The 27,032-nt window shown below is 37.6% G+C and overlaps 2 protein-coding genes across 2 annotated transcripts in view; one reads left to right on the top strand and one right to left on the bottom strand.

Annotated features, from left to right (window-relative positions):
- Positions 1-27,032, bottom strand: part of CTNNA2 (catenin alpha 2) — a 1,170,309-nt gene that overhangs the window by 1,036,105 nt on the left and 107,172 nt on the right. The gene's annotated exons all lie outside the window — the stretch shown is intronic.
- On the top strand, positions 11,698-12,619 carry LOC130857063 (dnaJ homolog subfamily B member 6-like). The gene is given in 2 exon segments (XM_057742316.1): positions 11,698-12,321; positions 12,324-12,619. Coding segments are annotated over 2 exon segments (723 nt in total). The 5' UTR covers positions 11,698-11,808; the 3' UTR covers positions 12,534-12,619.

Genomic DNA, 27,032 nt, shown 5'->3' with positions numbered 1-27,032 from the left:
ATGTACACTCTTTTAAACAAACTGCCTTGTTTGTTGTTCCATTTACATGGTAGATCAGTTTTCAATGTTAATGGGTTTCTGTGTATAAAAGCTACATGGTAGGCCATTTAATTTAATTTTCCTGCCCAATTCTTTGTGCTTAGACACATACGTTGTCTCCCCATTATTGTAAATGTGCCTAGGATTTAATTCATAGAGGTGACTGAGTTATAGAGAAGTCAATGCCATTGAAAGAAGCTGTATTACTCACAGTCACCAAGAGAAGGAGGCATGCAATATATCACAGGACCACATAGGGTTAGTCAGGAGGCAGAAAGGGCTGAGGGGAGAGCAAGGTCCAGAGACTTTGTTATGGTTTCCAAGGGAAGAAATGGGCAAGTCAGGATAGGTAAGTTTAAGTAAGTATTGAATTGGATAGTTTGAAAAATTTCAGCGGGTTCTGAACTATAGGGGTGGTCCACAGTTGAATGATACCTGGTCCTGGGGTTATTTAGGACAGGAGAAATATTGACTTGGTGTGTGAGAGTTCAATAAACAAGCTGGTTGCATCAATGGGCTTTGGATTGGTTGGTTTAATATAAAAGGCATGCTCCCAGGCAAGTTATTTACTATCTTTAGGAATCAGCCAGCCCTGGGAGCAGAGTCTCTCCAGGAATAGCACAGCACCAAGATGTTAAAACATCATAAAATACAAAAAAAAACCAAAATTAATTAAAAAATATATATATGACATGTTATCACACCCATACAAATAGATACTTAATGAGCATCCCTTCATCAGCCTCTCCTCCTCTATCAACTGTCAAGACACTAGGATTCAATCCACTTATATCACTGATGCCTTCATTACCTGGCACCATTCTTCTTTAGCCTCTGGTTATTCTTAATGACCTCAAAGTCCCGTGTCTGAATCATGGAACACTCCAAATTGTCCGGTCTCTGACTCTTCCTTCCTCCGTCTCAGCCACTCATTCCACACAACTACTTCCGTGGCCTAGCAATCACCATACCAGCACCACCCCAAAAGGCAGTGCTGGAAGCTATAGTGCCAAAGGATTAAGGGTTCAGGAACTTTTAAAAATAATTACTCAACTCAAAGCTAGGTTCTTCTAATGTTAAAAAAGATTACCAAAATATGACCAAGATTAAAATACCTGCAAGGGCATCAGTACAAGTTTGGGAAACAAGTACTCGTCATTCTTTGGCCCAGGCAGTTGGTTTGAGGGCAAATTGGTACCCTAATTTCTGAATTAAAAGTTTTAATTTTCATACCTCTTACCTCTGAAATTCATATTCCAGTCATTGATTTCACTGATAAAATTTATAAAACATGATTCTCATCATGTTTCTGTTCTCATAATGGTTGAGCAATGCACAAAGGCCTTCCTCTGTGCTCCAGTGTGGCTGGAGTACAGAGGAAGAGGGAAGGGGAAGAGGGGATCTGAGAACTGGGAAGGAGCCAGGTCACATGAGGGCTTACAGGACAAGGGCAAAAACCTGGACTGCATTCTCAGTGCAAAGGGAAACAAATGTGGGGGTTTTAGCAGCAGAGAACTCCAAAGGCAGAGTTGTTGGGTTTCTGAAAAATACACCTGATTCTTCAGCTGTGAAGTGGGAAAGAAGACAAAGCTGCGGCCAGTGAGGAAAGAGAGTAAAATTTCTTGAAAACAAAGTAAAACGGTAGGAATAATATTGTCAAATGGAAGAAAATAAAAACAATAAAGAAGTTGGTAAAGTTGGGAGAAAGTAAGTCAGAGGTTATCAAAAAGCTACAGGAGAAAAATTCCATTGGGGAAAATACCTTAACAAACGAAGGGATGTCCTTGGCTGAAAAGAGAAATCAGCAGGAATAATCTGAATTGGTTCCCTGGAACAAAAAATAATTCCGTCTGAAACATACTCTTAAGAGAAATGTTAATGATTCTTAAAAAGCAAAAATAGCTTTTCAATGAAAGTTTTATAAAGAAAAATTTCAGTTGTTCCACCATTGACAACTTCACCAACTTCAGGAAACTTCCCCAATTTTAAGTTGCTAATTTTTTAAAAGTGTGTTTTTGAAATTGGGAAAACCTAGGTCAAAATATCAACTAAGTTCCGCAAGGACCTGAAGAATGACTTAAAATCACAAATAGACTAGTTTTTAAAATAAATCTACATTATGGAAATGTATATTCAATCTATTGAGCAAAGAATTCATCATTCCATATTATAACATCCTTAGGATTTGGCACAATGTCAAAGCTATTCAAGGAACAGTATGTTTCCTTTCATTAACTAGAATGTCTGTATTAAAAAAGCATGTTTTTAAGACATCAAGTATCAAAAAACCTTGAACAAGAAATGTTAACTCTTTCAGGATGTGTAAACACTAAACAAACTAGAGACTCCAAAAATAAATCATCAATTGAATATGTTTAGACTGAGAGTTATGTGAAAAATTTCTAAGTCATTTGAAGCATAAAAGATTAACTGTCAAAATACACCACAGTGGAACCCCACTTTGATACAAACAATGGAAAGTACGATTTAACCGAGAAGTACCCTGATGTAACAAGGGAGGTCGACCATATGTATATGGAGACAGAATTTACACTGTGATGTAATCATAGTTAAGATATAACGGGCCAAAAACAGTGAAATTGCACTTTATCTGTTCAACCAGATTGGTCACACACACCCAAGGGAAATCTGCTGCTAGGAGGAGGCAGCAGGCAGCTCTGTAAGGGTATTTACAGGGTAATAATCATCCCACAAACTGCCCCAAGCAGCTCTGAGAACATGGATGTGTATTATTCTGTGTGTCACACCCTCCTTGGCATATTTCAAACAACTCTGGGAGCTTCTACACTCCTTGGATTCATACGCTAACTTGTTTTTATGGTTTATGCGAAAACAGAAAGCCATTGCTGAAATAACTAAGAACCATAGGCTTTCAGAGTTGGAAGAAATCTGGTTTTTTGAAACAACACATTCTTCAATGGAAAAACCATCTATATCCTTAGAAACAAGTTTGTAACCCTTTCCTTCATGTTTGAATGGTGATCTCATAATATAGGACCAAAATACATTCCCAGAGCTACAGCATCCAGGACTGCTGTAGAAGCAGTCCTCAGGAGAAGCTGTTACACAGAAAGTAAGACACACAGAAAGTAAGACCCACGGAAAGGAGGTCTTGGAAAACCTACATCTAACTACACATCTTTACCAAAATGAATCAACATTCAGAACCTAAGCAAAAATATTATTTAAAATTGTTAGTTACATATTTCCATTACTGTTCTGGAAATCTCTCTCTGTAACAGTCTCCATCTCCCTGCCCCAGTCTCAGACCTCTCCATTATAACCTACTGCAATAGCCCCAGAGCAATTGTTCTCAACTACAATCCGTGTTGTCTTTTAAAAGACATCCTCAAATCCTTCAGCTATTTGCCATCATCTATCACACAAGGTTGTTCAGCATCTAGCCCTGCTTAGCAGCCCACACTGCTCCTCATATCTCCTCCAGCATACTTTCCAGATTCACATTCATTTCCCACACCTTTCCATCTCCTCAGGACTCCAAACACACACACACACACACACACACACACACACACACACACGCGCGCTAACCAACTTGCTATTCCTAGGACACATATGCTGACTGAAACATACAGGATTATGTAAAACTATTCTTCTTTCGTGTGTGTCTCTCTTGCCCAGTAGACAAACTCCCACTAATCCTCCATGTCTCAACAAAAGCCTGCTTTCTTCTGTCTTCTGTGTTTCTTGGTTCACACACCACTCTAGGCAGAGATTTGACTATTTGGCACAACAAATTATCCTTTATTTTAATTAGGTGTTTATATGTTCTTCCCTCAAACAGGCAGTCTCCTGCATCTTCACATCCTGGAATCAAGCACAGTGCCCGTTATACAGGACACTTTAAAATCAATGTGTCGATGTAATCAATAATTCAGTGATACATGTATTTATGAACTAGAAAAATGCATTTCTATTTATTCTGCTTTTATTACATATGCTTGCAAATTAGAAAATAATGCAAAATAAAACGGCTCTATTTCATTGGAAGATGACAGCATTCCCCCCTATACAGCAAATAAAAGACAATCCTTATGTTCTGGACATTTACTCCTTACAGATACTTACTTAAAAGTGAAAAAAAAGGTAGAAGACTGCATTCATGATGTATTATTAGTTGTATAATAATATTGGAAGATTACTCAAACTTAGAGTTTCAAGAAATGTGTCATTTTTCTTTGTTTAGCTTTAATTTTAGATACACATATTTATTTATTAAGACTTTATTTTTAGAGCAGTTTAAGTGTACAATGAAATTGAGTGGGAGGTACAAAACTTTCCCACATACCCCTTGTACCCTCATATGCACAGAGCTCCCCGTTATCAACATCACTCACCAGAATGGTACATTTTTTTACCAACAATGAAACTACATTGACTCACCGTAATAACCCAAGGTCCATACTTTACCTTAGGGTTCACTCTTGGTGGTGTACATTGTATCGGTTTGGATAAATGTATAATGACACATGTATCATTATAATATCATACAGAGTATTTTCACTGCCCTAAAACCCCTCTATGCTTTGCCTATTCATCTCCCACCTGGCCCCACACTGATCCTGGCAACCAAGGATCTTTCTACTGTCTCCACAGTCTTGCCATTTCCAGAATGTCATATACTTGGAATCATACAATAGGTAGATTTTTCAGATGAGCTTCTTTCACTTACCAATATGTATCTGAGATTCCTCCATGTCTTGAAGGCTTGATAGCTCACTTCTTTTTAACACTGAATAGTAGTCCCTTGTCTGAATGCATGCCAGTTTATTTAACCATTCAACCACTGAAGGACACCTTGGCGGTTTTCAAGACTTGGAAATTGTGAGTAAAGCTGCCATAAACATCATTGTGTAGGTTTTTTTGTGTGTGTGTAAATATAAGCTTTCAACTCCTTTGAGTAAATACCAAAGAGTGCGATGGCTACATCTTAAGATGAGTATGTTTCGTTTTGTAAGAAACTGCCAAAACTGTTTCCCCAAGTGGCTGCACCATTGTGCATTCCCACCAGCAATGAATGAGAGTTCCTATTGCTCTACATCCTCACCAGCATTTGGCACAGTCAGTGTTCCAAATTATGGCCATTCTAAGAAGTGTATACTGGTATCTAATTTTTGTTTTAATTTGTATCTCTGTGATGACATATGATATGCAACATCTTTTAATACACTTATTTAACCATCTGTGTATCTTCTTAGGTGAGGTATCTGTTAAGGTCTTTGGCCTATTATTTAACTGAGTGTTTTTTATTGTTGAGTTTTAAGGGTTCTTTGTCTATTTTGGATAACTGTCTTTTATTAGATGTGTCTTCTGCAAATATTTTCTCCCAGTCTATTGCTTAGCTGCTAATTTTCTTTATAATTATCTTTTGCAGAGCGGAAATTTTTAATTTTAATGAAGCACAGCTATTTTTTCTTCCATGGATTGTGTCTTTGGTGTCATATCTAAGAAGTTATCACATATCCAAGGTCATCTAGGTTTGCTACTATTATCTTCTAGGAGTTTTATACTTTTGTGTTTTACATTTAGGTGTCTAATTCATTTGAGTTAATTTTTGTGAAGAGTATAAATCTGTGTCTGGGTTCATTTTTTTGCACATGGATGTCCAGGTTTTTTAGCACCATTTGTTAAAAAGAATTATCTCTGCTCCATTGTATTAACCTTTGCTCCTTTGTGAAAGATAAATTGACTATATTTATGGGGGTCTATTTCTGGGCTATCAATTCTGTCTCATTGATCTGTTTACCCAGTCTTTCACCAATACCACACTGTCTTAATTACTGTAGCTTTATAGTAAGTCTTGAAATTGGATAGTATCAGTGCTCCAACTTTCTTCTGCTCCTTCAATATTGTGTTTGCTATTCTGGGCCTTTTGCCTCCCCATACAAACTTTAGAACGAGGTTTTTGATATCCATAAAATAGCTTGTTGGTATTTTGATTGCAATTGCATTGAATCTATAGATTAAGCTGGGAAGAACTGACATCTTGACTTTTTAAGTCTTCCTCTGCATGAACTTGGCACATCCCTCCAGTTCCTCAATTTTTTTAAATCAAAGTTTGTAGTTTTCCGCATAAAGATCTTATACAAATTTTGTTAGATTTTTACCTAGGTATTTAATTTTGGGAGGTGCGAATGTAAATGATAATGTTTTTAAAATTTGAGATTCCACTTGCTCATTATTAGTATATAGGAAAGCAAATGACTTTTGTATATTAATGCTGTATCCTGCAACCTTCCATAACCATTTGTTAATTCCAGGAGTTTTTTGTTGATTCTTTTGCATTTTCTACATATGTGATTATCATTTGCATTAGCAATGTCTTCCAGCATGATTTTGAATAAAAGGAGGGAGCGGACACTATCCTTGCCTTTGACTTTACTGGGAAAGATTCAATTTTCCACTATTACACTTACTGTCAACTGTATATTTTTTGTAGATATTCTTTATCAAGTTGAGGAAGGTCCCCTCTATTCCCAGCTTACTGAGAGTTTTATCAGGAATGGGTATTGGATTTTGTCCAGTGCTTTTCTGTACCTATCGATATGATCATGTGATTTTTTTTTTTTTTTAGTCTGTTGATGTGATGAATGGCATTCTTTGATTTTTAAATGCTGAGTTCAACTGTTATTACTGATTTTTCTGCCTACAGGCTCCATCCATCTCTGAGAGAGGGGTGTTGAAGTCTCCAACTCTAATAATGGATTTAGTGGATTCATCTATTTCTCCTTGTGGCTCTATTAGTTTTGCCTCATGTCATTTGATGTTCTGCAGTTAGGTGCACACATGTTAATAACTTATGTCTTCTTGGATAACAGACTGCTTTATCATGATATAATGCCTTTATTTAACCCTGATAACTTTCCTTCTTTTGAAGTCTCCTTTATCTGAAATTGATAAAGCTATTCCTCCTTTCTTTTAATTACTAACAGCATTGTATGTTTTTCTCCACCCATTTACTTTTAATCTCTATGTATCTTTATACTTAAAGTTGACTTCTTGTAGACAACATAAAGTTTGGTAATGCTCTTTGATCCATTATGAAAATCTCTGTCTTTCAATGGTGAGTGACATTTTAAGTGATTGTTGATACAGCTGTATTAGTGTCTACCGTATTATTACTGTTTTCCATTTGTTGCCATTGCTCTCTATTCCTATGTTTGTGTTCCACTCTTTTTCTGCCTTTGGTGGTTTTGATTTGAGCATTTTATATGATTTTATTTTCTCCTTTATTAGCACATCAGTTACACTTTTCTTGCAATTTTATTTTAATTTTTAAACCATTTTTAAAATTAAAAATTAATCCATGTTTGTTGTAACTGGTGAAAAAGGTATAAATATATGAAGAAAAAGTGAATAAGTTTAGCCCAACTCATTCTATCGTTGCCTCCCTTAGGAAACATACAGAAACTATCTCAATTACACTCTTTCACGGTCTTTCTCAGCACATACAAACATTGACAATGTGTATTTATTGATATAATTTTGTTTGCTTTTTTATAAAAATGAGATTACACAGAGGAAGGACTCTTCAATTTAACAATATATAATGGGCATCCCTTCAGGTCACCTAGATAATTCTTTTTTATAATTCTATGCAGTGGACAGACTCCTCCCTCCTGGTACTCATACATTATGTAATCACTTTGCTTCAACGCAGGCAGAACATGGCTTGTTTCTAGGCGACAGAATACAACAAAGACAATGGGCTGAATGTGATTATGTGCACATGACTACATATATGAGATTGTAACACCTGTCTTGCTATGAGAAACACTCTTCTTTGCTGGCTTTGAAGAAGCAAGCTGCCCTGTTGTGAGCTGCCCTACAGAAAAGCCATGAAGCAAGGAGCTGAGGGCCACCCCTGACTCACAGCCTGCAAAAACCAAAGGCCCTCAGTCTGGCAGTGTGGAAGGAAAAATATGCTACCAACAAACGTGTGAGCTTGGAAGTGAATCCTCCCCCATCTGATGAGAAAGAGCTCCAGCCGACACCATGATTGGAGCCTTATGAGATCTGAAAGAGGACCCAGCTAAGCCGTGACTGGACTCCTGATCCACAGAAACTACGAGATAATAAATGTTCATGGTTTTGAACCACTTTGTTTATAGCAATATTGTTACACAGCAATGGAAAACACATGCTACACAATATTCTATAGTTTGGATGTGCCATCATGTATACTAACATTCTGCTGACAGACATTCTGGTTTCTAGGTTTTGCTGTGATGTAATAAGCATCATTGAAGACCTCTGCTTATTTCTATGGGATACATTCTCAGAAAGGAGACAGCCACATCAAAAAATGTGAAAAAAAAAAGATAAATCTCATTTTAAAATACGTTCATTATTTGTGTCAATATCACTGGTCCATTCCTCTATTCTCCTGTGCTCTAATTTCTTTTAAAATCCTGTAATACAGCAGTCCTCAGTCTTTTTGGCACCAGGGACCAGTTTCGTGGAAGACAATTTTTCCACGAATTGGGGGGCAGGTAGGGGGATGGGGGCATGGTTTAGCGGGTAATGCTAGCGATGGGGAGTGGCAGATGAAGCTTCCATCGCTCTCCCGCCACTCATCTCCTGCTGTGTGGCCCCATTCCTAACAGGTCAAGGCCCTGGTACCCTCCTGGCCTGCGGGTTGGGGACCCCTGCCCTAACAAGTCCCTTTTCTCCAATTCACAATCTACAATGTATTTTCCAGGCTACAGCTAGAGTAAGCTTTGTAAAATTCAAATATGATTATCTAATTTTGCTTCTTAAACCATTTTAATGACTTCTCATTGTTGTAAGGATAAGGTTGAAACTCCTTACCATTGCTCCAATGTCTGTTATTACTGGCCCCTAATTTATATCCTCAGACAAATATCTCGCTTATATCATCAGCCAAATATCTTTACTGTAACAGTGAAGATATTTGACTGATTCTCAGCAACTTGAATTTACCATGTGGAAATTTCACCAGTCCTGTGTGTTTGTAGTTCTCTTTTTCAAAAACATGTGCTTTTTCACTTCCCCCACTCCATTCTTCACTCCCTGGGCTAATGTCTAATTATGGTTTAACAAATTTACACATCTTTTATCCAGAAAAGCCTCCACCTAAAGTCCCTGTTCTGGGATTGCTGTGGAAGCCTGCTCCTAAGCACAAGGCACATTCTATTAAAACTAAAGATATGAGGGTCACCATGGAAGGGTCACTTGCTGTTTTGCATAAAATGCTGTTTGAAGTTGTGATTGCTGAGATTAACTTTCTAGCTAGCTTACAAACCTACAAGAGGATGTAGCCTTCATAGCAGATTTGTTTTCTCATCATTTAATCAAAGCAGATGAATCAGAGAACTAGTTAAATGCCCCTCCTAAGATATGTGTGCAACTACTCCTTCCCTAATTTCCCCAAACTGAGCCAGAAAGAATATAGATCTCATCCCACAAGCCCAGAAATCTCCAAACCTGCCAGAGGGCCAGTGAGAATCTCTGAAGCTTGGAGGAATACAGCTCATTAATTAACCATTTGCAAAGGGCAGATACCTATCCTGAGCTAACCATTATTCTCAATTTATTTTGAGGAAGTACCTGGAGGATTTGAGATTGCTGTCACCTTGGGACAGAAGGCATGGGTGGCAACATGGCCACAATAGTCGTCAGTTTGGCTCTGATGTCGATGGTTCTTACTTCGGGCTCAGGAGGAAGAGAGCCAAACATACCCAGATCCTGGTCTCCTCGTGCTTCCCCTGGTTCCTTCCTGGTATGTAAACCACTGGGAAACTGACCCTCCCTATCACAGTGACTTTCAGGATTTTTTGACACCAACCCACAGTAAGAAAACCATTTTCCACGTCCACCCAGGGCACACACACACATATCTATACAATTAGAATAAAAGTTTTACAGTACCTACTTTTTCAGATGCTCTTTTGTTTTATTCTATTTTCTGATCATTAATCAGGTCTCAGTATATTGATTTCACAGCCCGCTAATATGGATCTTCCTCCTCAGTTAGAAAAACAATGGTATTTTTTTAGAGGTGTAAGTATCTTATTTACAGCTACTGAGAGCCATATTCTTCTGGTTCTCAATTACAGCAATTATCATGTCACAATCTGTGACTGATTCATCAAACAAATATTAATTGAGCTTCTACTATATGATCCAAAGAGTCCTTTGTTGATCATCCTCTTTCTCTCTGTGTATCTCATTTTACAATATCACTCCATCAGTGGTTAATCTCCAGCAATGCTGAATTTACCTTAAATTTGTTTCCTCGAGTTGGACTCCCTTTGTTATACAACAACTTCCCACTGACTATCAATTTTACAGTTGGTAGTATATATATGTCTGTGCTACTCTATGGAAGATGCCTTAGAGGACTGGGGCGGGGAGGGTGGGGGGGACTCGAGGAGGGGGGGAGTCAGGGAAGGGAGGGAATACGGGGATATGTGTATAAAAACAGATGATTGAACTTGGTGTACCCCCAAAAAATAATAAATACATTAAAAAAAATTTGTTTCCTGTCTTTTGATATTCTGTTCAAAGGAATCATGAATTGTCTCCCCAGATACGTCAATTTGCAGACTCTTGCTAACCCTTCCAAACTTTGGATTCCACTTCTCTTTTTGTGTGCCTTCCTTGACACATCGATCTAAAATGATTTGGCACTCCTAGTATACTCTCCATGCAGCAGTATACTGACACATATTGCCATAAGAACAATAATGATGCTCCACTGTAATGACCTGTATAGCCAGCACCTGAAGCAAGAAAAAGAACCATCTAGATGATCCCATGGCCAACCTGGGTCAGAAATCCCTTTCCCCAACTCCAACGCACACCCACACAGTAATACTCCACAGCACTGCAGACTTAGCACTATAACTACAGTTAGTTACGTTTTACTCCTAGTTGCCTTTCTAGAGTATATACTGTTTGATTAGAGAAACAGTGTTCCCAGCAGTTATTCTCCCAGGATCTGGTATACAAGTCAAAGCATAACAGGTTTTCAATCAATACTGATGTAATTAATTACTGCTCATCACCAAAAACATCCTGGTGACTTGGCTTCTACATACTGGTCTTGAACAAGCAGCATCTGCATGACTGAAATCCTCCCCCACGTTAATTTCCTAAAATATCTTCCCAATTGTAGTGTGCTCCCTGAGTCGCTCTTCTTCTCACATTTTCCAATCCCTTCTCCTGGCTCCTTTTCATCAACTTCCCTCACCTGGTAAACATTCTTCAATTTTAATTACATGCTTATTGTGGTGAAGCACAATTGAAGTAATTTTAGAAGGTGAGATATTTGCTAACTGTAAAGGAAAAACGCCTAATGAAATTCAAATATCTTTCCTTACTTATCCAAATTTACAGCTGTTTGCATAGCTCTACTTAATGAATATAGCTATTTTCATATCCAGCTGAATCCCTAATCTCTTTCTTGTTTCTGTTTAAAACTGTCTATGCTCCCCCAGAAATCAGGAAATAATCTTTCTTTTTTTAAACTTGATTTGCCTAGAGCTTCCCTCACATTTTTTATGGAAGAAGCATTAAAACATATTGTGGGAGTTCCCCTGAAAAGTAGTAGAGAAAAGTAAGGAGGCCGCCGCCACTGTCCGCGTGGCAGCCACCACCGCCCGCGTCGCCGCGCCGGAGCCGAGGAGCCCCGGCCGTCGCCCCGCTGCGCCTTTCGCCGCTGGCTCCCGCGTGCTCGGACGCATTCCAACAGCCTGTTAAAACATGGTGGATTACTATGAAGTTCTAGGCGTGCAGAGACATGCCTCGCCCGAGGATATTAAAAAGGCATATCGGAAACTGGCACTGAAGTGGCATCCAGATAAAAATCCTGAGAATAAAGAAGAAGCGGAGAGAAAATTCAAACAAGTAGCTGAGGCGTATGAGGTGTTATCAGATGCTAAAAAACGGGACATCTATGACAGATATGGCAAAGAAGGCTTAAACGGTGGCGGTGGCGGTGGAAGCCATTTTGACAGTCCATTTGAGTCTGGCTTCACATTCCGAAACCCAGATGATGTCTTCAGGGAATTTTTTGGTGGAAGGGACCCATTGTCATTCGACTTCTTCGATGACCCATTTGAGGATTTCTTTGGGAATCGAAGGGGCCCCCGCAGAAGCCGGAACCGAGGCACGGGATCGTTTTTCTCGGCTTTCAGTGGATTTCCCTCCCTTGGAGGGGGATTTTCTTCTTTTGATACAGGCTTCACTTCCTTCGGTTCGCTAGGTCACGGGGCCTCACTTCGTTCTCTTCCACGGCATTTGGTGGCAGTGGGATGGGCAACTACAAGTCTATATCGACTTCGACTAAAGGGGTTAATGGCAGGAAAATCACCACCAAGAGGATTATCGAGAACGGTCAAGAAAGAGTGGAGGTGGAAGAAGACGGCCAGTTAAAGTCCTTGACGATAAATGGTAAGGAGCAGCTGCTGCGCTTGGATAACAAGTAGCTCACCGCACGCGCGTAGCAGAATGTGAACTCGGGCACACGCCGTGTGAGGATAACAGGAGCATTTTTTTGAAGATTTCAAACGAAATCGACTTTCAGTATAACAGTACCTAATCTAAAGTATTTATACACAGCTCATCGGAGCTTATTTGTCATAGACTTTTGAGTTTATTGTTGGGACCACATAATAGGACCTTTTTTTTTTTTTGTCTTTAAAATTGTTGTAAATCTCTGTATGCACTTTGCTTTTTTATTAAACGTAATCCAAGGAGGCCGTGAATCTTTCGTACACTAACACCAGCACGGACCTGCTTTTCCACTGTGTTTGAAACGTGAGCCAAGTAGTGTCAGCCAGCTGTGAAGTTAACATTGCCAGGACGAATCTTCCACAAAAGTAATTTCAGTTTTTTTCAGTGTTTAGTAGTGAAAGATATTAATGCATTAATGGTAATACATTTCTGGTTTAATATAAATTGAGGATGTTTTCTAGTTGTGCATGAATGCTGGCAACTTAGTAAGTTTTGACAATTGTTTAACTATGTAATGTTAAGCTTAGGTTTAAAAAAGTTAAGGTGGTAAACTGGGTCTTTGTCATTTGCTTAAAAAAAAAAGTAAGGAAAACAAGAAGGGGGCAGGTGAGGGGAGAGATGGTGTGGGGTGGGCAGAGAGAGAGGGCTTTTCTACATGCTCAAGAGTATTTTCACAACTGATGACAGTCAAATTATGGAGATACTACTAAGAATATGCCTGAGGTGACGGATTGGTCCAGGTTATGTCAAAGCTCTAATAACCTTGACTGTAAAATTTCAAGCAAAGTAAGATCATGGTGAAATTAATTTTCTAGCTCTTTCAAAATACACTGAATTTCCTTTCCTTCCATTTATTGTCAGTCATGAGAAAGTCAACTTCTTGCATAAAAACAGTCTATTTTTAGAATATACTATATACACGCACCTGATTTTTTTTTTGCATACTTGTCTGCAATAGTGGAAATTAGTTATTTAAGATTAAAGGTCTACATTCTATAATTTTAATAATGTCCCTAATCCCATGTTGAATCTAAGAAGCGCATATAAAAGAACTTGTTAAATCTGTAATGATTATAAGACATTTTATATCCAGATTCATGCAAATTTCAGGCTTATGGTATTTCAAAAGGATATTCTCATCAGAATTTACTTGAATGGAAAGAATGGATGGGCTGTGATAGGAGAGCCTCTTACAAAAACCTGGAAGCACAGAAGGCAGATTTGTCTGGCTTACTGTTTTCTGTCCTAAGTCCGTGGTTAAAACTCTCTGTGGGCTGCTTGCCCCTGTAGGTGTATATGCCCTAGTCTGTATGGATGACGTTAGCCACCCTCCTACGAAATGTAACAGTTACAATTGCACAGAAAATGGATGAGCACACATTTCTCACCATCATCAAAAAAATGTCAAGTACACACACAAGGTTCACAACAGCCTCTCTGCATTCAACAGCTAACACAGTATCACTAGCTTTAGGACAATCAAAGGCTTTTCTCATAACAACCAAAACAAAAGGCTGATAAGACTGTGATTCATGAAAATCTCCCTCCTACAACCACCCCTAAAAAGCTTATTTATTTCAAAACAATAAAAACTTACTGAGATGGTTTTGCAACAATATTTAGTTAACTCCAGTGTTAGTCCTAGGTCTTAGTCCGTCACTGGTAAGTTGCACAGTTAGTGGGCAAACAAGAAATGATGCTATTAAGAAAGGATAATACCTCATTAAAAATTAGTCTCCTATTATTCAAAGAACTGGTTTATAGTGAAATATCTTCTACAGACCTGGCTACCAGAATTCTCCCTCATGGCCCCTCCCCTCCCCTCCTGCCCTTTCTTACTTTTCCCCTTCCCCTTCCCACTCCCCCTCCTCTTCTTATTCCTTTCTGTCTCTCTCTGTCTCTCTTTCTCTCTCTCTCTCTGGCACTGCATGAGGAGGCTGGGAAAAAGAACTCCAAGGCACAGGGGATGGTTCAGCCGTGACATAGAAAGTGTCCAGCTCACTGAGTCACCCTGATAAAGTCATCCATTTACAAACATTTGTTCTGAGCTCTGCACGCACTGAAATATACTGAAATGTGGAGACAGGGAGTGTTTATCACGCATTTATCTTTCCCTAACGAACACACCAGTTGAAAAATAGTGTTTTCTTATCACTGTTACTTGGATAAATATGTTTTTGTTTGTTCATCTTCTTTGCTAGAGGGGATGTTAAACATGTCATTTATCAAACACCCATCATAGTTTAAATGATCATGAAATAAATTCTTTCTCCTTCTCTTAAGAGCTGTTACATAATTTATGCATGGTGTTTTCAGAGTTTAATGCATCCAGCTTTGAAAGATTGAAAGTTTCAACAAAAAAAGGGAGTCATACTCAGGGGAAATTCATAAACAAAGCAGAAAATTTCAGAAAATGAAATAAATTATAGATCCCTAATAATTTCTCAAATACTAGATCCCTAATAATTTCTCAAATACTGAGGCAAATTCATTCTTCAAATTCATATTGAACACTGCTGAAGATGAGAGAGAATTGAAAAAGAATCTCTTTTTTTAAGAAGGCTTTTTTGTTAATTTGTTTCAACTAAAGATCATACTTTATTCAGATGTCCTCAGTTTTTACCTAACGTCCTTTTTCAGCTCCAGAATAGCACACTGCACTTAGCTGTCATATCTCCTGAGGCTTCTCTGGGCTGTGGCAATGTCTCAGCTGTTCCTTGTTTTTGATGACTTTGACAGTTTTGCGGAATGCTGGTCAGGTATTTTGTAGAAAGCCCCTCATTTAGGATTTGTCTGATGTTTTCTCATAATTAGACTGGGGTTATATGTTTTGGAGGAGATGACCATGGATGTAAAGTGTCACTCACATCACATAAGCTATCAACTTGCATCACTATTTACATTAAACTTGATCACCTAGCTGAGGTAGTGTTTGATATGTTTATCCACTGTAAAATCACTCTCCTCTTCTGTACAGTATTCTTTAGAAGGAACGCACTACGTGCAGCCCATGCTTAAGGAGTAAAGACTTACACTACATAAATTATTAGAATTTTTTCTGCATGGGAAGTTTGTCTGTTCTTCATTTATTTATTTATTCAATCATGTATTTACATCAGTATGCACTTATGGATATTTTACACCTTGTGTTATAATACGATACTACTTTATAGCTCCAATTGTCCCAACTTTGGCCACAGGGAGCTCTTTCAATTGGCCCCTGTGTCCTTTTCACATGTCTCCACTGTTGCATTTTTGTTTGATTTTTTTCCTTACTTTCTGGCATGTTAAGACAGTCTAGGCTCACGTTGCACATTTCTGGCTCAAACCTAGAATGAACCACTTCGAGGAGTCCCAGTTCCTATAACTGGAGAATGTTATTAGAAAGCAAGCTCCGAGTGCTGGGCGCACTCTGTTTGTAAGCCCTCCCAGCTATCAGTACATGGAAAACAGCTTGTGTATACTAACCCAGGTATATACACATATCTATAAACACTTCTATGAGTAACTACTTTATCTATATTAAGGAAACATGATTTTTTTAAAGGTATTTTATTTATTTATTTTGGCTGTGTCAGGTCTTAGTTGAAGCATGCAGGATCTTTCCTTGTGGCATGCTAGGGCTCTTCATTTTGGGCTCTCTAGTTGTGGCGCGAGCTTCTCTAGTTGTGGTGTGCAGGTTTTCTCTCTCTAGTTGTGGCATGCAGGCTCCAGGGTGCATGGGCTCTGTGGTCGTGGTGCACGGGTTCCAGAGCATGTGTGCTCTGCACTTTGTGGCATGTGGGCTCTCTAGTTGAGGCATGTGGGCTCAGTAGTTGTGGCACGCAGGCTTAGTTGCCCTGCTTAAGTAAAGATGATTTTATTCCAACTCTTACCCATCTGTGGTCTTCCTCACCAAACCCCATAACTCCAGTCTAATCACGAGAAAAAAATTTAGTGATTCAAATATTCCATACTCCTTCCACAAAATGCAACACAACAGGCAGTTGATATATTTTTGGTAGACACTGCCCACAGCACCGTTCTTCAGTGGTCTCATGCCACAGCCTCTAGGAGGGCCCAGGTCAGGGTCAAAGGCACAGCCATGACCTCAGATCAAGTGAGGTGAGAAAAGGCAACTTAGGACACATCATGCTAAAAAAAATTTTTTTTTACTTACTAGGACAAGGAATCAGGTAGTACAGCATCCTACCCATGTTACTTACTGTAGATTGTTACAATTTAAATTGCAAAAAAAGCTTTAAAAATCTGAAAATCAAGTGAGTCAGTAAAAAAAGAGAATTTTATATTCCTTTCTTTATAAGTACACCTATCTGCAAGAGAGAAAATGTTCAAGTCTGCCAATAAGTGCTGTATTGCTGTGCACATTTCCTTGCTCTCACATAAGATGCATCTGCTTTTAAGTCCGTGAGATCATGAGATGCAGAATCTGTCTGAGCCATTTAATATCAGTGGAGCAGGCAACAGCAGCAGGGGTATTTTTCATGACACACCTATTGAAATGTGATGCTATATTCAAACACTTTCTTAACGACAACCATTCACCCACAATATTAAGGAGCCTCAAGAAAGGTGTTTCAACTTCTGGAGATTCAACTCTTGTGTCAAAACAACTCAAGGTGTAAAGTGAAAATCACTATCTGGAAACTAGACAAGTAATAAAATTAGAAAACTGCAATAAAAAATGTCAACAGGGCCCACTGCAGCCAAGGTTAAACAATCTGTTCTGCAGGAATTGTTAAGGCAGTGAGATCTAAAGTCGTGCTAGCATTGCTACTGCAGGCGCAGCCTCAGACAGCTGGAGCTGATACCCAATTATCACTCGGTGTAGGATGTGGCACCGCAGGGCCCTTTTCTTCTTTTATAATTTTCATCACCAGGTAAGGAGAGAACGTGTTCATTCGCTTCAAAGCAGATGGAGTACAGTGGCCAGCACTCTTCACTTAATGCTCATACACGTATGTTTGTGTGCACCTCCCTTCTCTCCAACTGCAAACTGAGCTGCTGGAAGTCCAGCCCGTGACTGAAACACTTGGGAACTTTCAGTGTTTAACACAGGGATGGGCCCGTATATGCACTCTTCCTCCAACTTACTTCAAGGCTTAATTTACTGAATGGCAATTCTGGATTCCAGAAATAAGAAGGGAATATACATAGAAGTCCTAGACACTTGGGGAAGAGACAGAAGAAGGGAAGATGAGGGACCCATTCAGGGAACATATGTCACAGAACTTACATGAAAGAACATTTAAGAGCATACGCTACCTTCAGGGTTTAGGAGGCTTATCGCAGGCATTTTTAAAAAAATTGTTTTATTCAAATATAGTTGATTTACAATGTTGTGTTAATGTCTGCTCTACAGCAAAGTGATGTAATTATACGTATATATACATCCTTTTTCGTATTCTTTTCCACACCTTATTTGAGGCTCCTTAATATTGCGGGTTGTCATTAAGAAAGTGTTTGAATATAGCACTACGTTTCAATAGGTGTGTTATGAAAAATACCCCTGCTGCTGTTGCCTGCTCCACTGATATTAATGGCTGATACTGTACCACTGAATATAGTTCCCTGTGCTATACAGAAGGACTTTGTTGTTTATCCATTCTCTATATAATAGTGTGCATCTGCTAATCCCAAACTCCCAGGCATTTTTTTTTCTTTTTTCTCCTCAGTAAACTAAACCTCCAACTGACATAGGAATTAAATTTTAATACCTCAAAAGTAACCCCAAACCATCCCTTAAGAACTGGTTCTGAAAAAAAAAATAATAATAACTGGTACCGAATCAGATAGGCACATGACGGCAATCCTTTAACTATCTTACAAGGAAGCTTGCAGGGAAAAGAAAACGGAAAGGAAATATGAAAAAATCTTAAGCAAAATTTTAATAAACATTAAGAAAACTCACCTTTGAGGAAATTCAAACAAAATAGGATCTTCTGAAAATGATTTTAAAATAAGCATGTCAGACGTCTTGGTGGTTGCACAAAGAACATACCCCCTTCCTCCATGCCCCAGGCATTAGGCGCCTGGCCTTGGCATGTCCCTCAAGGCTTGAGGCTTACCTAGCCCCTTCCTGTTTGCCAATCATTGTGTGTCATGTGTGCAAGTCTCGCTCTGATGAGAGAGTATTTACTGGAGAGATTTTCCTCTCTGACTGGAGAGAAAAAAATACGTTTTGACATCATCCTCCTATACTGCTTTGAAATCCATTTTCATATTAACACAGGAGAGGATTTGAGACAGGCAATTGTTGACCCCTGAGAGGAACTAACTCTCTGAAGTGATGAAGAACAAGCAGCAGCTGGGCCCCTGATGGCCTCCTGGGGCCCCTGACCAAACTTGGCCTGTTTTCCTCCAGCCTTCTCATTCATGAACAATAAAGCTGCATGATTTTGTTTTTTTTTTTTCACTTTATCTTTTTACTTTTTTCTTTAAGAACTTTTATTGAGATAAAACTGACATACAATAAACTGCATATATTTAAAGTGTACAATTTGATACTTTTTTCTTATTAGTAATGTATATATGGAAATCCCAATCTCCCAACTCATTCCCCCCTCAACCCCCGCCCCCCACTTTCCCTGCTTGGTGTCCATATCTTTGTCCTCTACATCTGTGTCTCTATTCCTGCCTTGCAAACCAGTTGATTTGTACCATTTTTCTATATTTTGCATGTATGTGTTAATATACGATATTTGTTTTGCTCTTTCTGACTCACTTCACTCTGTATGACAATCTCTAGGTCCAACCAGGTCTCTACAAATGTCCCAGTTTCGTTCCTTTTTACAGTAAAGCTGCATGATTTTATCGCTATTGGTCAAGTTCTTTGTTATCTGTAAATGCATCCAAACTTATACAGGATGTTTAAAGCCCTTAGAAATATAAAGGAAGAAGTAATAAACATAAAGCAAAACTATGAATTATTTCACAGAATGGTGAATATGAGTCAGATAAAGCTATATATTAAACATAACCAAATAAAAATCTGAAAATGAAAAATGTAAACTTTACCGAAGTAGACTGGATAAATACCAAAGAGAAAGTAAATGAAAAAAAGCACAGAAAGATCTATCTATGAAAGATAATGAAGAAAAGTTAAAAGAGAATAGATTAAGTGGCTCTAATATAACCCTAATAGGAATTCCAAAAAGTAAGAAAGAAATATTGGTGAAGGACTTCCTGAAGAGATAATGGCTGAGAATTTTACTGACGTACTATAATAGATGAGAAAGAAAATATTTCCATTCCTAGATAGAGGATGTGGGAACTTCAGAACACCAAGGAAAAAAGAAAAATATTAGATGCTATTTGGAAGGGAGCAGAAGGAAATGACAGATTCCACAGGACAATAGAATAATAATTACAAATTACATGGGGGATATAACTGCCAATCTAGAACTTTACTAACGCGTTAAATTCTCATTCTAGAGTGATGGAAAACACAAGACCTTTTTTGAAAATATAAAGACTCTCACTGAAATATTTATTAGGCAAAAAGAAAAGTGAACCAAGAGAAACTTTGGGATGCAGGAAACTATGAAATGCAGGCATATATGAATAGGTGGTTAAGTAGAATAGGTGGTTAAGTAGAATAGGTGGATAGATGGTAGACCAGGAGAGCAATGGCTTGGTCATTATTTTTTACAATGGTAAGATTTTATTTTTTAATCAATATTATTTTAAACTTCAATAGTAATATATGTTAACTGCAACAAAAACTAAGCGTTGAACATACTGAATACTGCATTCAGAAACTAAAGAGTTAATCAAAAAGTACCTGCCATTCTTTAAACTTCATGCCCACAAACAATCACTGTTTTACATTCTGTTGAATATCTTCCAGACCGAGGTATCTTTAGAAGTCATAAATACATAATGATTTGGAGATGAAGAGGGTATTTCAATATATTTCCATTATGCATATTGTTCAATGACTTATTTTTCTTAATCTAACAATATCTCAAAAATATAATTACAAGTGTACAGTATCATTCTATTTTCTTATTTTTAATGAGTGCAAAAAGTTTAGACCAGCGTCACCCAACTTTTCCTGTAAAGGGCCAGAAAGTAAATACTTTCGACTTTATGAGGTCTCTGTTGCAATGTGTCAACTGCCGTGTTATAGCACAAATGTAGCCACAGCCCGTGTGTCTTTCTACTCAGCTCTCCACTCCCTTCTGTCCCTCTTCCCTCCACAGCAGGGGCATGACGAGGCCAGGGTTTCTAGCATGTGGCTACAGGAAAGCTGAGTTAGGGATATAGTTAGTTTGGATGTCATAGGGCATATTCACATGGTTCAGAGTCACCTGCATGTATCACTGAGTGACTGTTAGACATCGCCTCCACCCCCCTTTCATGATGCAGAGATGAAGAATTCTCCTCCCATCCATGTGGCAAACTCAACCTGCACTGTGACAAGAAGGGGCTTGGCCAGAGGTCTCAGAGTGATAGGGATGGGCCTTACAGAAGCACATATACTGTGCCCAGAAGCACAGAAGTGTATATATGTGTATAATGGAGGAGAAACAAAGTTTAAAATGTACAATATCAGAAGTTAGTCTGGGGACAATTCCTCCAAACACCAGATGTGTAAACCTGTACACAGAGGATCAGTTTTCATTTCCACCTCCTCAAAATAGTCCTCTCTTGTCAGGAGAGGGATGCCAAGAATATATAACACAGCACATGTAATTTAAAATGCACTATATATTTATTACTTTTTTTGATGGAAATGAAATATTTAATAAAACTCAAGTATGCCATTGTAAATTAAATCCTGGAATATTTCAGTAAAACAAGAAGGCCATATGGGCTCAACTTGTTTGTATAGAAAAGTCAGCTGTTTGTCATCTTTTAAATGCATTTTTTGAAAAACTAAAAGAATATTCAGGGGAAAATTTAATGGGTATGGGACAAAGGTGACAAACAAAGCAATGAAATCAAGTCAAAAAGCTGAATTTATTAAGAGAAAAAATTTTCAAATAAAAGTAATTAACAGGTACTTTAGTTACTTGAGAATCTAATTAAAGAAGAGGTCTGAATTGTGGACATGCTGGAAAAACATTAAATTTCTTGATAATTTTACACAGAATATTGAGTCAACAAATATTCCAGAAAACACTAAATATGCTTTCTCTTCAGTCACAAGCTGGCTAATGAGTGTCATAAAATCAGAGTATTTAGGATTAGTCACTGCTCAGGAAACCTTGAAATCCCCTGAATTCTAACAGCTCTTACAAGAAAAAAACCTGATAGAGGTTTACCCAAATTTGAAAGCAATCTCATAACTTTATATATAGCATGGTCAATAATTAGTTGTAAAACTAAAAGATATTTTTCTAAACTGGTAATAATTATATACACACACTTCAATCAACTATGCTAGAGGAAAGACATTTCATTTTTTCTATAGCAGATATTATAAAATTCTGCATATGAAGAGGTGATCAAAAGGTACGCAGCCAAAAATGTGGGGAAAACGTATAATATTGATGTTAAGTCATTAATAAGATTAAGTTTGCTGAATTTTGAGACATTTGTAATATTTATCTTTTTTAAATTTGTATTTTGTTGTGACTTTTTCTCATTCTAAAAATACATCCACATTTCCACCTATTTTCATATTCCTAATTCTTATTCATTTTCTTGAGTAATGAGGGCCTGAAATTGAGTATTTCCTAGGCCCCACAAAACCTGGATCTTTCCCAAAGAGAGAATTGGTTATAACCAATCACTACCTAGGAAAATGCTTGCAAGCATTAAAATGGGATTTTTATATCTTTAGATCAAGAGCTTTTGACATTTCAGAACAATGAATACATGTAACATAATCCAAAGTGCTTCCTAGTCAGGTTAGCCAATAAACAGGACAAAATACTTCTGAGCCCAGAAATGAACCCACACTTATGTGGTCAATTAATCTATGACAAAAGAGGCAAGAATATACAGTGAGGAAAAGACAGACTCTTTAATAAGTGGTGTTGGGATAACTGGACAGCTACATGCAAAAGAATCAAACTGGACTACTTTCTCACAACATGCACAAAAATAAATTCAAAATGGATTAAAGACTTAAATCTAAGACCTGAAATCATAAAAATTCTAGAAGAAAAATAGGCAGTGAGCTCTTTGGCATCAGTCTTAGTAATATTTTTTTGGCTATGTCCTCCTCAGGCAAGAGAAGCAAAAACAAAAATAAACAAATGGGACTAGGTCAAACTAAAATGCTTTTGCACAGGGAAGGAAACTATCAACAAAATGAAAAGACAACCTACTTAATGGGAGAAGATATTTGCAAATGATATATCCAATAAGAGATCATATCCAAAGAATTCATATAATGCAGCATCAAAAAAAAAAAAAAACCCAAACAACCCAGTTAAAAAATGGACAGAGTATATGAATAGACATTTTTCCAAAGAAGATGTACAGATGGCCAACAGGCACATGAAAAATGATGCTCAATGTGACTAATCATCAGGGAAATGTAAATCAAAACCACAGTGAGATGAGACCTCACACCTGTCAGAATAGCTACTACCATCAAAAGACAAGACATAACAGTGTTGGAGAGGACATGGAGAGACAAGAACCCCCCCACTGTTGGTGGGAATGTAAATTGGTACAGCCATTATGGAAAAAAGCATGGAGGTTCCTCAAAGAATTAGAAAGAGAACTACTTACTATGTGATCCAGCAATTCCACTCCTGGGTATTTATCTGAAGAAAACAAAAACACTAATTCGAAAAGATATATGTGGCCCTGTGTTCACTGCAACGTTATTTACAATTGTTAAGATATGGAAGCAGTCTAACTGCCCATCAACAAGTGAATGGATAAAGAAGATGTGTGTGTGTGTGTGCGCGCGTGCACATGCACATGTGTGTATACACACACACACACACATATATATACATAAAACTCAGCCATAAAAAAGAATGAAATCTTGCCATTTTCTACAACATGGATGGACCCAGAGAGTATGATGCTAAGTGAAATAAGTCAGAAAAAGACAAATACTATATCATTTCACTTACATGTGGAATCTTAAAAACAACACAAATGAACAAATATAACATAACATAAACAGATATAGATACAAAGAACAAACAGCTGGTTGCCAGAGAGGAAGATAGTGGGAGGAAGAAACAAAGAGATGAGGGAGATTAAGAGGTACAAGCTTCCAGTTGCAAAATACATGAGTCATGGGTATGAAGTGTACAGTGTGGGGAATACAGTCAATAGCTATGTGATATCTTTGCATGGTGACGTATTATAACTAGACTTATCTTGGTGATTATTTTGAAATGTACAGAAATATCAAATCACTGTGTTATGTAACAGGAACTAACATAGTGTTGCAGGCCAATTATATTCAAAAACAAATAAACATACAAAAAGAGATCAGATTTGTGATTATTACAATCAGGGGTCCGGGGACGAGGAAGTGGAGGAAGGCGGTCAAAAGGTACAAACTTCCAGTTATAAGATAAATAAGTGCTAGTGATGTGAAGTACAACACGATAAATATAATTAACACTGCTGTTTGTTAGATATGAAAGTTTAGAGGGTAAATCCTGAGAGTTTTCATCACAAGAAAAAATACTTTTTCTTTCTTTAATTTTGTATATATATATGAGATGATAAATGCTCACTAAACTTACTGTGACAATCATTTCATGATGTAAGTCAAATTATCATGCTGTACACCTTAAACCCTGACAGTGATGTATGTCAATTATATGTCAATAAAATTGAAAGAAAAAATATCTCTGAAGTGTACTGTGATTTTCTTGTTTTTCAACACCAGGTTATCCTTATATTGTGACTCAGCAGAAAAAAATAATACAACACACAAACTACGTGTAGAGGAGGCACCGCTGTTAACATTCGGCTTACTTTTCAATGCTGTACATTCACCATCAGTCTCCAATTACACAATTATATGTTTCATTTTCAATCTCTGTGCATTATCTCTTTGGTCAGATCTTCTGGAAGAATTCCCAGGTCTCCAAAAACAACAATTTCAAGAGCAGATTGCTTGCTAAATTGAATTTAGTACCTCTCTATTCTGTTCATAAGGTTTAGAGTAAATGGGATTCTCTATCCTGTACTTCCCATGAAAAATGCAAAAATATGAATAGGCAAAAAGTGGGATTTGGCCTACACCTAGCTACCAAGTCATCTCATTTACAATAATGTATATTTAATGAACTCAGTACATTTGCTCAGTACTGGAGCTTCACAAAACCAAGGTGCTGACCAGCAGCAGTACAGCCTCGTGTGAGGAGGGCAGACTGCAATCAGACTGCTTGCTCCTGTTTGAATCCAGATCCTGCGTGTGATGGCTCGCTGACCTACAGCAAGTTATTTAACCCAACTATACTTCATTTCCCAATGATAAAATGAAGCTGGCAATAATAGGGCCGATATCACGAGGCAACTGTGGAGATCAAGTTGGATAACCCAAGTATGTCGTTTAAAAAAAGAATATGGTACATAGTAATTAAACCCTTGATAAATGTTAGCTTTTATTATTATCAATCGTAATCCCTCTCTATCATCTCTAACGTCTTTGTTATTTAAAGTATTTAAAGTAAAAAGCCAACCACATGATATATTACCTGAAATACAGGGAAGCAAACACAGGAAGTTTGTCTTGAACACAGGCGATCTGATTCAACTATTGTTATATTATCTATTTTTTTTTTTACACCAAGAATTACAGGCTGTTGACTAAAGGTATTAGAACTACCTCTAAAACTTGGAGCTATCTCTTCCTATTAAAAAAAAGACTGTGACACCCCAAACAAAGACCATGCTATGTATACATTCTGAAGGTTTGGAAACAGTCTTACTGAAAACAGCAGAGTGATAACTAAACCCAGAAGAATTTGTAAGGCTGATATAACTTCCTTAGGTTGAAACCTGACCACACATTCTCATTCTTACAAGGAGATATGACTCAGCACATTTGTAAACAAGCATTTTTTGGTTTAAACATTAGACAGTGTTAACATAATGGTGGATGTTTTCATCTTAAGCAAAATTGGGTGGCCAACTAGAGCATTACCAAAATTGCTTTCAGGATTTGTGAAGAACTCTATTGAACTTCCAAGCAAAAGGAGTAGTATATCACGATGGTTTAAAGATGCAAAATCATGTAAAATTAATTTGAATCACTAACAAATGTCACTGTAGTCCAATGAAATTTATTAATTTTTACATAAGAATGTCTCTTAAAGGTGGATATTTTACGTTCTTTTGCCATGCTTACAAATTTAGGAAAACAATACTACACAAATCATATAAACAGAAACCTGCCATCCTCACAAGACAAATAAGAATATGAAGATTAAGTTCTCTGATTCAAGGATTCAAACTTTCATTTTTATGAATCCTAGATCCATGACTGCTTCAATTTAAATGCTTCACAGCAAATGTAACAAAAGAGAACTTAAATCAAAATTTTCTGTGCTGACAGTTAAAATGGGTGATCCATCAAGTTTTCTTAACATTTTCCAAACTTGATTCATTCTTTAAATTGCTAGGTTATTTTTCTATTGCTATTAGGCCTAAATCATTTTTAAAAATCTTTAAAAAACAAGCAAATGCTTTCTTTATTCCAAGGTCTCATCCCCACTAACTTAAGTCAAGCAACAGAACTGGTTTAAGAATAATCTGAATACTTTTTTTTTCCCTTAAAACAAGTATAAGTTAATATTCAATGTGCAATCCTCACTTATCTTTTTAAAGAAACAGCTTTTTAAATAGTGTACTGTACTGTATCCTAATAGTGAATCACTGGTACTACAATGTGTGGGTTGCCTCTGCACTAAGGAGGCATGATTAATAAAGCAGGTGCTCATACACTGGTTTGTTATGAAAACAGTCTACCTAACAATAAAAATGCCCATGTCCCCCACAAAAATAAGCGAGGCATTCTGATTTAGAAACTGCTGTTTGAAAGTATTTGAGGTCAGCATTTACTAAAATCCAAACAGCTTCCCCTGAGTTACCAGTGAGGCAAATATGAAATGTGTGCTACACTGCATATCTTTGTCTGATTTGGATTATCCAGAAGGTATTCAGGGAAAAATGACCATTTGGGCCAGTCTCTGACATATGGAATATTGCACTCAGGATACATTTGTTCTACCAGTACTGTCTACTCAACCATAAACATGTTTTTGAAATAATCAAACAGTTGCTCAGATCACCACGTTGGCACCGTGGAAAATGCGTTGACTGTAAAGCATTCTGGAATAACATTTTCTGCACTGTAGGTGAAAACTTGGCCAGTTCTGCAGGGTTCAAGCAACCCAGTTAAGCTTTGGCATCTAGGAGAGGTTTACTACATGGGAGAGAGACAGCACATAAGTGACACTTACACCATCACCTTTCCCATGTTAATACACTGATTTTTAATCTATGATTAAAATCATAATGACAAAAACCTGAATTAA

Source organism: Hippopotamus amphibius, chromosome 7 (genome assembly GCF_030028045.1).
Source record: "Hippopotamus amphibius kiboko isolate mHipAmp2 chromosome 7, mHipAmp2.hap2, whole genome shotgun sequence".
Lineage (NCBI taxonomy): Eukaryota > Metazoa > Chordata > Mammalia > Artiodactyla > Hippopotamidae > Hippopotamus > Hippopotamus amphibius.
Note: the sequence above shows the minus strand (reverse complement) of the source record. Positions and strands in the feature narration are given on the sequence as shown.